Source organism: Limanda limanda, chromosome 4 (assembly GCF_963576545.1).
Source record: "Limanda limanda chromosome 4, fLimLim1.1, whole genome shotgun sequence".
NCBI lineage: Eukaryota > Metazoa > Chordata > Actinopteri > Pleuronectiformes > Pleuronectidae > Limanda > Limanda limanda.
The window spans coordinates 15,505,054-15,521,179 of NC_083639.1; the positions used below are offsets into that span (position 1 = coordinate 15,505,054).

Consider the following 16,126-nt stretch of genomic DNA (forward strand, 5'->3'; position numbering starts at 1 on the left):
ACTGGATACAAATTAATAAGCAGCAAAAGGTTTTCTTTTGTGAATCCTCAGTGAGTCTTTACAAACATTTCCCCTCCATGTGGATAATCATGAGACGTGGACTCTCCGAGTAAAGCCTTCCAGTAAACAACAGCTTCAACAACACTGAACCTTTGAACTAATTAACACAGACTTCACTTGCCATGTAAATAAACACCTACACATTACTTATTTTCAGAACAGGACAACAACATCACATCTCATATTTGACAAAAAGCTGAGGCAGGGCGGGCTGCAGTGACACTCTGCGCAAGTGTATATGACCAAGTCACAATAGACCCCCCCACCAGTTGCAAAGGGCCGCTGATCAGGAGCTCAGAGGACCGTGACCCATGTTGGCCCCCTGTGGAGAGGAGCTTCTGGGGAAAAGGAGCTGAATGAACGATATGGCATTATTATCAATACATCCAATTACGCACGGGGAGACATAGAAAGTAGGAGTCAGTGTAATCCATTAGGTGTGAATGGTGACATCCTGTCCAAACTGATGTCTGCCTCGCAGTCTTCCAGGTCACAGACGGAGTCGGTGGCATTGTCGTTGTTGTGAGAAAACTGTGAAATCCTGTCGAAGGTCTCTTCGTGCTCAATACATTCAACAACGTTTGGGATCATGTTGACGTAGGCGTTCGCAATTTCCTTGTGGATGAGGGTATCTTGGTTATATGAGACCAGCTCGTTACTAATGTTTACCGTTTCCACCGGCGTGTTGGAGCAGAAATTGCGACAACCCAGGAGGCTGGCGAAGGCCTTTCTGAACTCGGCGTTGAAGGCGTAGATGATGGGGTTGAGGGAGGAATTGGTCCAGCCGAACCACACGAAGACATCGAAAGTTGTTTCGCTGACGCATGGCAGACCCGCCTCCCGGTCTGTGGCTGGCCTGTCGCAGAACGGGACCATGCAGTTCAGGATGAAGAAGGGTAACCAGCAACACACAAAGACACCCATAATCACCGACAGAGTTTTGAACACTTTGGTTTCCCGTTTGATCGACGTTTTCAAGGTGTTGTGGTGTTGGCACTCGATTCTGTTGGTCCTGCAACTTTGCGCGTGTTCTGCTGCTCTCTCCAGGGAGGCTATCCTCCTAATTTGTATCTGTGCAATCCGGTATATGCGGGTGTAAGTCACAATCATAATCGCCACGGGAATATAGAAACTAATCAAAGAGGAGGATATAGCGTACTCTCTGCTCAGGCTGGAATCGCAGTTTTCCTCCATCGGCCAACTCGTGGAAGAGTTGTGCGCCCCAGCCATGTCGTCAGCTCTGGCTTTGTGCCAGTTTAACTGGACCGGTATGAATGAAATGAGCACAGACAACGTCCAAGTGATGCTTATCATAACAAAGGCAACTCGCTGGGTCATTTTCCTCTCGTAGCGGAAGGGGCTTGAGATGGCCCAGTATCTATCCACGCTGATAATGCAGAGGTTGAGGATGGAGGCGGTGGAGCACATAATGTCAAAAGCGACCCATACGTTACAGAAAGTGCCGAAGGGCCAGTAACCCGCCACCTCTGCCACAGCTTTCCACGGCATCACCAGGACGGCCACGAATAAATCCGATAGAGCCAGGGAGACGATGAAAATGTTGGTGACTTTTGTCCGAAGGTGCCGAAAGCGCAAAACCGCGGAACAAACCAGTATATTCCCCAGGAGGGTCGAAAGGATGAGAAGGGACAGCAGACAACCCGTCACCGTGCGCACCACCATATCCTTTCCTCCTTCGCTTGTTGCCTCTGTTTCGGTGCTGTTCCACATAATCTCTCCTTGGGGTGCCGGCACAGAGTCAATGCCCTGCACCGATGAGAGGTACTTGGCTGGGTTCTCCATGTGGCTTTTCAAGTACAACTGCAGCGCATTGCTCCGTGCGCGGGGACAGGTGCAGTTATCAGCCACTCACTGCATAGTCCCCATTGACCCGCTCGGCTACAAGCCTGATGAGAAGTGCGGAACAGACGGAGGGAGAGGAGAGAGCGCGTTAAAACTGAGCCGAGCGTCGTGCCAGGTGCGCTGAGAGGCTGAAGCGCAGCAGGCAGTGGCGAGCGCATGTTGCAGCCTGGCCGGTCCAGATGTCTGTCCTACAGGCTGCTTCAGTGGACCCCTTAGTCCGAGAGACCCTGAGCGCTGTGTGGATGAGGAGGGAGTCCTCACAGCCTGACGCACACTAACCTGACCAGGGCTGGGCTCTTACTCCATCACACCTCCTCTGTGCGTGTCGTTGCGCACGACAGTGCGCTGTTCTATAGGAGTGTGAGGAAACCCTCAACATTTGAGGGTTTTCATCGGAAGAAAATTGTGTAATTATGTAGCCCAAATAAAACTGTGTGATTTCAAAGTCAAATTCGAGAGGTTTCTCTGATTGTGTATAATCTATCCTCTGGTGCGCACTGTCTATGTTTGCGGCACATAATGCGGCAGTCCTGAACGTGACATATAATTGAGCTGGATTACATTTTGTGAGGATTACATATATATATATATATATATATATATGCCTGTCAAATATATATGTATATATACACAAGATATCAATAAACGACAACGTACACACATTTATTGTAAATAGAAATGAGCCCTGCAAGCACTTAGAGCTGTCCATGGTTCTGAAAACAGAAGACAGCCTTGAGCATTGAATTTCTATTTATTTGTTTATCTATCTATCCATCTATCCATCTACCCATCTATCTATCTATCTATCTATCTATCTATCTATCTATCTATCTATCTATCTATCTATCTATCTATCTATCTATCTATCTATCTATCTATCTATCTATCTATCTATCTATCTATCTATCTATCTATCTATCTATCTATCTATCTATCTATCTATCTATCTATCTATCTATCTATCTCAAACCTCCTATGATTCCGACACTGTTTTACTGCCTTGCACCATTAATGAGCACAATTTTGATTCATACTTGCAGCACCATAATCTGTCATACTCCTCTGGCTCAACATAACAGTCTTTTCAGGCATAATTTTTATTGATTTTCAGATAAAAAAAACGCTTACGGCTCATTTTAATGTGTTCGGCTAAATTGAAAAAAGCCAGTTGGATATTTTAAACTAGTGGGAAAAATGTATCTGTTTCGGAGTATCTCTAAACATGCATATCCCCCGGATGTCCGCAGACTTGAGGTCACAGCTCACCCACTTTTTTCAGAGTTGTGTGTGTGTGTGTGAATAGGTGAGTCACATTCACACTCTCGGTTGTCACTAAAGCCAGGAGTTCCGCGCCATGCGTCGTGCGCTGTGGTGAGTCTGTGGAGCAGCAGCAGCGGCGGCGTTTACGGCTCTGAGACCTCCCGGTTATTTTTAGACTTGTCTGTGTGCCTGTCAAATCGTTCTGACTCTACGTCAAAATAATCCCCCCGACGCCTGATGCCAAACTCTCTGGAGTATAACCTATAATCTCAGGATGTCGTGTCAGCAGGCAACCTGTTTCTAACACAACGACTTCGTTCCATGCAGATGTTACCACAGCCACTGAATGAATGTGCTTTAATCAAAAGTATGATGGTTATGTGCGCGTTTGCTTTGATGCTGCTGTCCAAAAAGCGTAAAGATGTAGAATATTGTAGCTGTGGTCAAGATAAAGAAACCCACAGACCATTATTTTGTAATATGAAGTCACAGCCTGGAGGTAAAGTTGATGCTTTTTTCGTTTTATTTCCTACATTTGTGTTTCTGTGACTTGATTTTTTTTTTAAAAAGCACTTTCTCTCAAGAACATGTCATGGCACAAAAATGCAAGCTGCCGCCCCCGATAGCATATGAGCTTTTGCATTGTCAGTTCAAATCGGTTCAAATCCTTCAAAATACCTGACTACGTGGCGCCATCCTGTGGTGTAAAGGTGTATTACAATCGCAACGAGAAGACCCAACTGTGAAATGGAAACAGGCAATTTCTACAAAAGAGATAGAAAATATGAAAAAGTCAACTATCGTTTATTTCGATATACATTCATTACTATAGTACAAATCATTACATATGAGCACCATATCATTGGAATCTCGCAAATCATATCCCAGTTTCCGGGTGATTCTGATCGGCAAGGTAGTATGTACAGAGAATATTACAGTTGCACCTAAAACACAAGTATTTTAACACAACTTGGCACATAGCGAGGATACATACAGCCGGTAGCACCAGGTTGAGAACTTAACATTGATTAACACATTGACCAGTACAATTATACAATATATTTGGGCTTTATATCAGACTGTAATGTTTTCATTGCTGATTCCTAGAGTGTAAACACACAATATCTGCTCTGGTGTAATAATCCTGGAACTAGGAGTTGTACAGGTTTACACAGGCTACCAGGCTTGCTTGTGTTTCTTAAAGTCGTTTCACCTGGTAGAACTGAAGAAGTCTCTTGAACGAGAGGTGGAATGACGGAGAATCTTTAAAAGAACTGGTCACATACAAGATTAATCTTTCCAAACATGTTAAACCAGAATCTTTTCATGTTCACATACATGAACTCAACATGTGGTCAGTTCATAAATTGGAAATGACAGTAAATGTTGTATCTGGTCTTGAACTTTTCAATAAAAGTGGATACAAATCACAGTCTATAACAGTGCTGTAGAATATTTGACTTAAACCTTCAACTTGACTATCAGGATGACACGGATGAAAGTTCAATGACTGAGAGATGCAGGAGCTTCTTCTGAGAACTAGTATCCAACTCATAAAAATTATTCAAAAGATAGTGCTGTTATAATTGTGTGTTCAGGCGGAATTCTCACATGAGTAGGGATTTCTGGGCTGATTTTGGAGTCATTGGTATACTGACTAACTAAATAGGTTAGGATAAGTTAGCTAATGCTAGAGATAACTCAGTTCATATAAGTAGAAAAAAGGCTGCAAAATAGCCAACTCCTTTTTTCTATAAACTACAGACGTTTCGTATATATTGTGGTATCAGGTGTATAATATATATAATAAGTTAGTCCTCCATTCCTGATTCCTGAAAGGCTTTCGCGACACAGCTCCATGCGTATTTTTCACCCAAGATGAGACACTTTCATTTCGTGCAGACAGGTATTTTCATATTCATGTTGTTGCATTGACCTTGCATGTAATTGTGCCATGGGAAAAACTGGCTTCACTTTGGTCTAAACACACCATGAGGTTCTTACTATTCCAGTAGCTCAAGTGTTGCATAACATCAATTAAACTACTTGAACTACTGAGTAAAGAACATGAGAACCATATCCATAAAGAGTATGCACATTTTAAATACAGATAAAATGTGTGTCGTGTGGTAAAAACATGCCGTCATGGCTTTGTTACGTACAGCACTTTATCCTTATTAAATGCATGAGACTAAAGGTGTTTCAGTGACTTGTACTTTTGAGAAATGAAAATCAAGTGAGAACTCTATTCTTCATTGACAATTTCATATATAAAACAGTACAATATATTTGTGTGGTATTTGCTGTATGTACAGTACATTTTGCAGGATGCGCCAATAAGAACAACTTCTACTGATATGTGACTATATAACAAAAAGTACACAGGTCTTTTTAAATCGTTTGAAACCAAAGGTTTTGTTCATCACCATCTTTAATAGACCCTGTGTTTTACAGGGCATTTCTTCAAGGAACGCAGGTGAACAGGTTTGTCCTCTTCTGTCATCTCCACACCGAGGGATGTACGTTTTTGTGTGCCTGCGTGGCTTGTTTTCAAGTCTGTTGGAGTGTGACCCTGACTGCCTCCTGAACGGTTGACCTGCGCTATGAGACACTCTCGGGGAGCTGGTGGTGACAAGTGTTCCTGTGCATGTTACCTGGCATTGTCAGTCATCTGCCAAATACGTCAGACCCGGCGGAACACCTCGAAGAGGGAGGCAACTGAGTGCATGCGGTAGAAAAGGTTCAAGGGGATGGCAAAATTGAGAACTGTTGTCCATATGCTGAAGCCGAAAGTCTCCTGTTCCAGCCCGTTGTCGTACTGTGGCCGGCAGCCAAAGGCGGGAAGGATCCATAGCTGGAGGAGAGAATGGAACAGAATTCATTATACTTGCATTTGCAGATTTCTCAGCTAATTGGCAGAAGCCTGACAAGCTGTAAACAAAATACAGACATATTATCAACTTTTAAAGCTGCTCAAGGTAACGTCTTCACAAACAGGTGCCTATTTATGCTTCTAGAGGAAACACTACAACATTAGCATTCATTTGTTGTTTCCGGCAGGCACCTGATGAATCTTAGTTTTATATTCACCTTCCTCATAGCTCTGTTTTGAACTTTAGTGCTGCACTGATAGTGTGGCCACAGCAGGTTTAATACAGTTCCTCTCTAAAAACATATACTACTCGTGTCTTTAAAATAGATGGATGGACCTATGTATTTATTGGCATTCGGTTATAAGTTTATATACTTACAGAGATGTTGCACATTATCAGGAAGACAGAAAGATTCTTCAGGATTTGCCTCTTTATATTTGGAGGCTCTACAACTTTGCTCCCGATAGGCAGTGGCACCTCTGAGGGTTTCCTTGGACATCTGTACACCTGCCCGCTCTCCTCCTGCTCGTTCTCCATGGTAACGCAGGCTTTCTCTGGCGTCTCATAAGCTCGGTTGATGATGCCATTGTACGGCGGGGCTAAAGAGGAGGTGACGGAGAAGATTTCGGGAGAAGACGGTAACTCTGGGTCCTCCCTCTCTCTGTCCCCTTGCTGGCGGTAAAGAGACTCTATGATAAAGAGGTTCTGCATGTACTTCTCCAGCACAATCAGCAGAGAGTAGAGGAAGTTTGTCCACAGGTAAGGAGGGCTGCTATTGGTACTCATCACAGCCACAATGCTGCACCAGGACATGAGCCAGGAGCCGATAGAGGATCCAAACAGCAGCTCTGTGTCCAGCTGTCTCGACGGGTTCTTGGAAGTGTCCAGTGGTATATGGTCCGCTCGGTATATGAGAAGACCTAAAGCCCCGGCAAAGCACATGAACAGTAGCATGACAATGCCGTAAATGTAGAACATGGAAATGGCAGACTGACGTGTCTGAAGGGACTCCACATGGGTGATGTAGACCACCAGGATCCCGATAGTGCTGGCCAGGGCTAGCAGACCCAGGAGAGGGCCCACGGACAGGCCCCGGGTTTTTGTGGCCAACCTTTTCCTGTTCGAAGAAAGGTCAATGGTCCGTCCGATGTTTTTCCACATGACGAAGAGCATGGCAGAGACAAAGATGTGGTACTCGATGTTGAAGGGATAGAGATAGTAGAGGCTGCTGGTGAACATGGAGCAAGTGCTGGTGGTGCAGTTACAGAGAGGATCCGAGTGAGCTGCAGAACAAATAACAACCGGCATTAGAGATATGGAAAAGAACAGCAACACATACAATCATTTTTATTCCATCCCACATTAATCCTGGTTGTCAATTTTGAAAGACAATATTAACAAAACCTATATCCATCAAGACGTTATACAGTACAGACTAAGAAAAATATAGCATACATAGAGTTAGAATAAACATAAACATAAGATAAAATAAATAGTATATATTTGATAGACTACTTTAGTTTAAATACTTTGGAATTTCACTGTATACTGGTCAAATGGTATCATACTGTGTTTAATGAAATCAATCAATCCAACAATTTATCAATCAATCAATCCAATTGTATTTCTATAGCCCATATTCACAAATCAAAATTTGTCTTATATTAACAAGGTGCGACGTCCTCTGTTTTTACCCTAAGCAAGAGTAAGCAAAAACTCATAAAACTGATTAGAAGAAACTATTTGTAACATAATGGAGAAGTGGGTCAATGTGAGATGAAGGGGGCAGCAATGACAAATTAGCTGAGGAGTTATTGTCAGTAATAGTATATAATTATTATATATCTTGTTGTAATCATAGTCCACGATCGGCTGCCACCACAATCCCGATCCACCAGTAAGATCCACAATCACAAGCCATCACCATTATCATGATCCACCAATCACACTCAATGAGTAGCCATCACAGCAGAACTATCATCATATATGAGGTCTTGGACACATTTAGGCATTATTATGAGCTTAACTCTAAGGCCATGAAATAGAGATTTGATTTGTTGTGTGTTGATATCCTTTTGTTCCAGACAAATCTCGTCTGAAAAGTAGAACAGCACTTGAAATTTGTCAAGTAGTTTTTGCGTAATCTTGCTTTCAAACACACAAACCAACCAACAAATAGACGGACATGGGTAATAACATAACCTCCTTGGCAGAGGTAACTAACCTGATACAGTGAGCATTACAGGCATCGGAAGCGCATAAGTTAACCCCTCAAACCGGTGTTTGACTTGTTACAAAACTTTGAAACTAGTTCTTTTCGAAGAAGTGGTTTTTAAAGGTGTGAAAATGTCGAATTATTCAGTGATTTGCGTATAAAAATAAGCAAGGATTTGAGGGTGGACTATAAGAATATACAATCACTTGTGGAGCTGCTGTAGAGGTCCCGGCCCTCATGTTGGACACCACTGCTCTACATTAATGCCATCCCAGTGATTTGGATCAACACAAAAAATAAAGCCGAAAAACTAAATTCAAAACAAAGGAATGCTCTATAAGCAGGGATGGGCAAAGATACATCCAAATGTATTTTTAAATCAAATACAGAATACCCTGTTTGTACTACAAAATACAGCTACCATGCCATGTATCAAAATTAACTACTTTGTTTTTGTATTTGGACAATTCAATGTATCAAAAATACTACTAATTCCTGCCCGTAAGATACATATTTAAGGAATATTTGGGGTATTTATGAAATGATTCTTGACTTATTATTTATTTGATATGTTTGGAGACTTGTAATTAAAACTTGAATTTAAAGTATTTTTTGTTCAATGAAACTTTACAACTTAAATCATAAAGGTATAGATTCTCTTTTGCAGCAGAGAACTCCATAATAACCTTTATTCTATCCCACGGGGGTCAGTAATCATTGGCCATATTTTCTTGATTTAAATTTCCCTCATTAGCTGAAAACCTGAGCATCTTAGACATGTGCGACAATACATGTTTTATTCTTACTCACTCCTTGTAAAGCTCTACCCAACATATGATAGTGATGCTGTTGCCCTATAGAGACCATCTCAACAAAACCCTGCCTCCCCTCCCCTCTGCTATGGTCCTGCACCCTTTAATTAAAATGGGAACAACAGTCAGGGTGCAGCCAGCCTCACAGTCAGCCGGATATGAGGAGGAGCAAGCGAACCCCCCAACCCTAGGCTTAGATGTATCAGTTACTGTAATTGCAGCACCCTTGGGACTAAGCAGCCTGGGGACAAAGCCGTCTGAGGTCAAGTGGGGGGTTGCCAAGGAGGGTGGTGGTGGCTGAAGTGTGGGGAAAGGGCCGGGAAGGGGGCCTCGGCACTAGCAACACTCAGTGTTTTCCTGAAACCTAATAGAGAGATGCTCGACACAAAACAAGACCTGCCGGGCCTGCCGTGCTAACCTCCCTTCCCCTCGCAAACCCTCCTCTCTTTCCTTTTCCTTTTATCCATTGACGTGAGAGCTCAAGTGGACTATCGTACTTTTCCTTCAGGTACAAGCCAGCAATCGACCCCTTGGCCCCTTACCTATAGTGAGGTTTCCATAGCCCAGGGCAGAAAGTCTTCTCATATGGTTGTTCAAGAAGTGCTCGGCCTCTGACATCACACCGTTGCACCACAGGAGGAGATTTGTAAAGACTGCGTGGATTACACCGAACCTGAGGAAGCAAAGAGTTGCAAACAAGGTTGATGACCCATCATTTGTTGGCATGTGGCAGTATTCTGATTACATTAGTCTGTATGCCTGTGGATGTACATTTCATATTTTGCACTTTTTTTTCACTTCTTACACATTTCAGGACTCTGAAACCAATGTTCATTATTGTAAGATTTATTTTAAGTGTTGTTTCATTAAAAAACTGACATACCTTTCAAATGTTTCAAAGCTCTTGATGACATCCTTGATGTGAAACCATAGAAAATGCACCTGAACACCAACACAAGACACAGAACTTAAATGTAAGAGGCAAAAACAAACATTACCCAAACAATAACTCATTTAAACATGTTTGGTAAACAGAATAACCCACTTATTAGCTATTTAAGTCCCTTTACCAGCAGGATTTATCATATGCAGTACATTCACTTGATAACAGGGACAAAGATAGGATTAGATTGTTGCAGCAGCTCGGTCCTCGCCTCAGAAACAAAGAGCACATTATCCATAGACCTACCTGGTTAAGCAGTGCGCGGACACAAAAAGACACAGTGTCCAATACTGCTGAAAGATTATCACATTATTGAAATGAAAGTGGGGCTGTAAACTTGCCTGCATTATGGTGTGAGTTGCATGGATGACAGGATATACCCCGAGCACAGCCGACACACAAGACTGGTAGCCAACATAATACCCGATTCTGAAAGCGTCCATAATAAGTGAGAGGAGTGCAAGGAGAGTCAAACCACCTACCGAAAGAAAAAAGATGTAGAGATCAAGTTATTACCATCACTAATAACAAAAAAAATCGAATTTATGTGGGACTTTTTTCAAATCACATGCACTTGACGATTTTTGGACTTATGCATACTACAATACACCTCTGTAGTCTCCACACACACGGATAGTACAATAATTGTGGCCATTTTACGCATTTACTGCTGAGACCCCGTGCGTAATGGCACAACCTCACCTCTTATCCAGCATGTGGTGGCGTGCACGTCTTTCTCGGTCCGCGTGTTCTTCTGTCTGTCCCGCACCAGTATGTACCACATCATCCACATCAGCTGCAGGCTCATGAGGCAGGTGACGAAGGACAGAAAGTGCTCTTCCTTGACGAAGGGGTCATGGTGCGCGATGGCCAGCATCAGCGCGGCCCCGATCAGCAGCAGGTTGGTCCCGTACTGACCGCTGAGGATCTCCGCGTTCTTCCTCGGGTAGTCCCCCGACAAGCTGAGCTTTAACTTGGCGAAGGTCTTCTTGTCCTGCTCGGAGCTGGAGGACGAGGAGGAACTGTGGCAGTACTTGTTCAGACACATGATATCCAGGCCGCTGTGTTCCACCATGCTGGGAGACGTAGAAAAATCACAGAACCGAGAGAAGAGGAGAGTCAAAGCGGCGCGTTATATGTGCATTTGAGGTGCGTAACCTGTTGCCACAAGGTGGGGATTCAGACGGACAGGTACCGTGCCAAACATGTTCATTCAATCTTCCAGGTTCGGCTCAGTGGCCATGCATAGTTTCAGTGTCCGGCCTCGCCGAGGATGGACTTGATAGATGCCATTGTCACCTTGAAACCCTGAAACTGAAATATGTGGTCGTGCGCCTCGCTGAGTCACTGAAAATGGGAGATTGCGTTTCAGTCCTCGGTGATCCCAGGCCCCCGTCCTCCTGAAACCCCCATATGATTCAGAGAAACCACTGGGCTCGACGTGCCAACCATTCACCGCATAAAGCAGCAAAAACACCAAGCACGGAATTATCCACAATAACAGAAAAAAACCTGATATGCGCCTAAATCCACCTTTTAAGAGCAGCTGCCAGCGCGTCTTTCCAAGTCTGCTGAAATCCTCCCAGGGTGGCTATCGGATGTTAAAGTCTAGATAAAAAACAGGATGACATTTCACAAATCTGCGATTTCTGCAGACTGGAGGGAAGTGACCTGTCCTGACTCAGTGCGCCTCAAATCCAAGTGCCACCTCCTCAAATCCTTCTGTCCAGCTGTGGTGGAGACATGGTTAAATACGTTGCTTAAAAAAAAGGAGAATCAGATTTCAATGGTCAAATTCACAATGGCCTCTTGTGAGGGGATGTAATTCAATAAATAGCCAGGGATGGATGAAAACAATCAGCATATGAAAGTCTGCTCACATAGATTGACACGTCATCAGTGTGAAGTGGATTGTTATCGGAGGCCTTTTCAGGCACGTCCTTTATAGATTAACAGGCCTATGGTTAAAATCAATTTCAAAACTACACTGATTATAAAGACTGACATTGATAGGCTTACATGAAGCGTAATGGCTTCACAATAGCTCCTATATTCTGCAGCGGTCCCCTCCAGAGTCCTGAGGGCTGAGGCATCCTGCTCGAGCAGTGTTTTAATCACGTTTACAAGCAGTTGGGGCAAGTTGATGGAAAAGGTTTTCAGATGTTAATTAAAGCACAAAAAACTGTTAAATCTTAATGTGAAAAACACGTTCGTCTATCAATGCCACTACCCTTAGTAACATATCGTATATATTATTACTAATACTTCATATTATTAATATGTATTTCACACTAAAGTACTAGATTCATCTAAGGAAAAGCTAAAAGATACCAGTCCAGATTGTTTAATCTGCATCACTACATTTGGGGCAGCTTTCAGCTTCTGTTGAATTTGGTAGAAAGATTAAAAGTTTGAAGAATAGACCGACATGTTCATTTAATTTGAACAAGCCCTTTTTAATAGATACATGTATAGTCTTGCTGTGGTCTCTTGAGTTTAAAATGAGATAAAATCTTCTTTTTTTTAACAGAGGAGTATTAAAGGTGTTGCAGGCGGCCTTCAATCTGCCGAGCGCTATGGATGACTGTGCGCCACGACAGGCCGGACATTCAACACATTCTGTTCTAATTGTTCAAAAAACAATTCAAACATCAAATCGGTTTATTTTCCTTCAGTTGCACGCGGACGATTACAACAGACACCAGACATCCCCTGTACGAGCCGTTCGCAAATATGAAGTAAAAAAAAGATAGGTGCGAACGGGTTGCCTGTTTACCATGCGTATCTCTCTGCACCACCATCACGTGCACTGAATCATTGATCGAGTTTCTTTAACAGCTCATCTCAACGCTGAGTATCGATGTCTTGATCACAGACAATCAGCGCGATAAAGAAAGTAGTCTCTCATCTACCTGTTATCAAATAAGTTTAATGGGCGACTGATAAAGTCTGAACATTTTTGATTGCATTTGGAAGCATCCTCCCACCTCCCTGTTTGAGGAGCATCACAACAAGCCCCACTGAGTAGACACTGATGGCAAATCATTGACACCCTGACTCCCTGTATAAGAGCTTTATGTAAAAGAAATGGATGGAGAACTGTTTCCATCTCGTTGTATTCCTTTACAGAGGGAAATGTGTTTACTACATATTGCATTACATTGAACTAACAGTATAAAGATACTTTGAAGATTTTACCAAACAAATGATAACCTTATGAAATATGTGATTAAGATAAGTCCATGCAGCTTCACTTTAATACAGCTACAGATTTAAATGCTTGATGCAGCAGTGGTAATACTAACTTAGAACATATGAAAGCTAACACTGTCAGCTTTCATTTGGCATCATTGCTTTAGATTAGTTAATTTTCCATCATGATAAATCTGGAGATGTATTTTAAATTCAGGACACCCTTTAATGTGCATGTTAGGTTTCATAGGAATATGTAAGGTTTATCCACAACTGGGATTAAATATACCATATGTTGAACGTCTATTATCGGATTTTAGGAGATAATATAAATGGCAGAACCTTTTCTAATTTATGTCCAACATAAGTTGTTCTGTTTTCTGTGTGTTATGAGGAAGAATAAATAAATATGACAAGATGTTTTTTGTCACTAAGAGGCCTTTAAAATTCAGTTAATACGGTCTGCAAATGTTTGATATTAATGCGCAAAAGGACTTAATACATAAATTATTACAGTTTTACTGTGGTAATGTAATACTGCAGCATGAGTGTGCTGTTTTGCATTACCAAAGTAAAACTGTAATAATTGATGTATTAAGTCCTTTACACTAAAACTCCAGTATGTTTGTTTCCCCCTCCAATCAAAATCTAATCAACAGACTTTCACTGTAAGTTAGCATGGATGCATTGAATTGTTTACAATTTGTTTGAAATTTTTGTTGTTGTCCCACTCTATCAAGTATGATTGATTATGTGGGACATCATGCTTTGGCTAATTTAGGACATCTATGTCATTTAAGTTCTCTAAATGGGGGAAATATGCCTTTCCTGACTTGCTGAAGTATTAAAAAAAGATAAACTAAAGAGATGTATGGTCTGCAGTTGTCAGGCAGGAGTTATTGGTAAATACAGCCCGTCACTGTCTGTTTAAACTGATTATCTGGTTACTGAACTTGCACATAATCACTTAGCTTTCCAAGGCTGATTGGTTATGATGGGTTCTCACCTGCAAGGACTGTTTGTTCCCTGAGTCACCCCAATAGAAATTACTGAACGATATTACTGTGTGAAAAGAGGTCAGAAAATGAAGAATATTTAAAATGTCCTCTTAGTCTGAAATAAGCTTTAAGTCACGAAGTTGGATTTAGCTTCTGGTTTTAACGGAGGCCTAAGCTGCAATTACACTTCTAATATTGTACTTTGCTGTAGTAGTTGGTAAACTAGGAAATTCCTCCCGAGATATTTTTAATGTGTACCTAGTGCTTGCTGCCGGTTCGAGAGAGACATTTATAAAAGCGGCATGTTAATTTTTCCCTCTTCCTTTATTCAAGGTAGTGTGTAATATAATATATAGTATTCAATGATCCAGTACTTCCATATTTTTCCCAAATTTTTAGTTAATAACAATGAAAATGAAAAACCCACATGAGAGATGTGAATTTTGAAAAAACAATACAATTCATGAGGTCAAACATCAAATAATGTGCTTTTGCATTGTTTTTATTGTAACAAAGATCAAAGATAATTTATAAATCCCTGTTCTCAGTTTAAATTTTAAATGTAACATATTGTCCCAACTTTTTCTGATTTGGGGTTGTATATATTACATCATACTGTGTGATATATTTTATTATACTAATATAGGTTATGTTGTTTTATTATTATATGGCATAGTTAATGTTTAATATTGAAATATAAATATAATTTTTAAAAGACATATGAAGGGATTACATCAAAGGATTTGAGAGTTATTCATGTTTCCAGGCATCAGCAACATTGCAGCAGAGATCATCAACATCAAAGACATCAAAGACAACAAAGTGACTTACAGTCATACTCTACAGACTGAGGAACAGAAACCCTGTGACAGAACAACTGCAACAAAGACTTGATTAGTGAACAGCAGAGACTCAGAGTTTGACAATATGCAGCTGGAATGCAGGAACCTTACTCTTAAGGCCCTGATGAACAGCAGGGAGTTCAGATGGAATGATTACATTAAACAGATGCAGGCGGAAATTGTGTCATTGGAGCTTAAATTGAGGAAGGCCAAGGTGATGCAGGAAGAAGACTCAGAGTTTATACAGTTCCTGAACAATCTCCTCAAAAAGCAGCAGGATGACGTGCAGAACATGCAAGAGGAGTTAATTGACCTAAGGATGAAGGTTGAGGCTGTCACCTCGGAAAAAGAAGAACGAAAAGACACTTTTGAAAGTGCAAAGGCCGCGCTGGCCTTTAAGAATAATCAGCTCATGACAGAACTGAAGGCCATGCAATTTGAGATCCTGCAGAACAGTGATGGTTACCAACTTCAGATTATGGCTCTGGAGAAGCAGCGATGGAGTGAGCGGTTGGAGAAAGACGTCTGCATTCAAAGAGTCGAGGAGCTTGAGAGTGTGTTTGAAGCTACGGAGAAGAAGTGGTTCAACTTGCGGGGGGACTCGCAAAAGAATGTTGAGCTCACGGAAAAACTGGAGACCATGCAGACTCAGATCCAGCAGAGTGAGACTGACTAGGGCCTTATTGGGAAGCTCTGGAGGATCAGCTCAGGAGTGAGAAGGTGGAGAAAGAGACCTGCCTCCAAAAAACCAAGGAGCTGGAGACAGTGGTTAAAGCCATAGTTGGGGAGAGAGAGAGAGAGAGAGAGGGAGACGCTGAGAGAAAGAAAGTGTGTGTGTGTGTGTGTGTGTGTGTGTGTGTCTCAAGAAGTTTGGCATGGCTGCAAAAACAGACAAACTTTTACAGGTGCACCATCAAGAGCATCCTCTCAGGCTGCACTACTGCCTGGTATGGTAGCTGCTCTGCTGCTGATGGCAAGGCCCTGCACAGGGTGGTGAAGACATCGGCTGCCATCTCCCTTCCGTGCTAGGCATCTACAACACAAGATGCCTGAGAAAAGCACGGAAGA

General features: G+C 42.1%; 2 protein-coding genes across 2 annotated transcripts; both read right to left on the reverse strand.

The window, feature by feature from the left end:
• Positions 1–480: 480 nt before the first annotated feature.
• drd5a (dopamine receptor D5a) lies at positions 481–1,863 on the reverse strand. Its single transcript, XM_061070420.1, has one exon. The coding sequence runs from the start codon at positions 1,861–1,863 to the stop codon at positions 481–483; it is 1,383 nt and encodes a 460-aa protein (XP_060926403.1).
• Positions 1,864–5,866: 4,003 nt separating this feature from the next.
• On the reverse strand, positions 5,867–11,101 carry otop1 (otopetrin 1). Its single transcript, XM_061070649.1, has 6 exons — positions 10,729–11,101; positions 10,368–10,504; positions 9,967–10,025; positions 9,626–9,756; positions 6,435–7,339; positions 5,867–6,037 (listed from the first exon to the last, which is right to left on the reverse strand). Exons 1-6 carry the CDS (start codon positions 11,099–11,101, stop codon positions 5,867–5,869), a joined length of 1,776 nt encoding a protein of 591 aa, XP_060926632.1.
• Between the last annotated feature and the right edge of the window lie 5,025 nt (positions 11,102–16,126).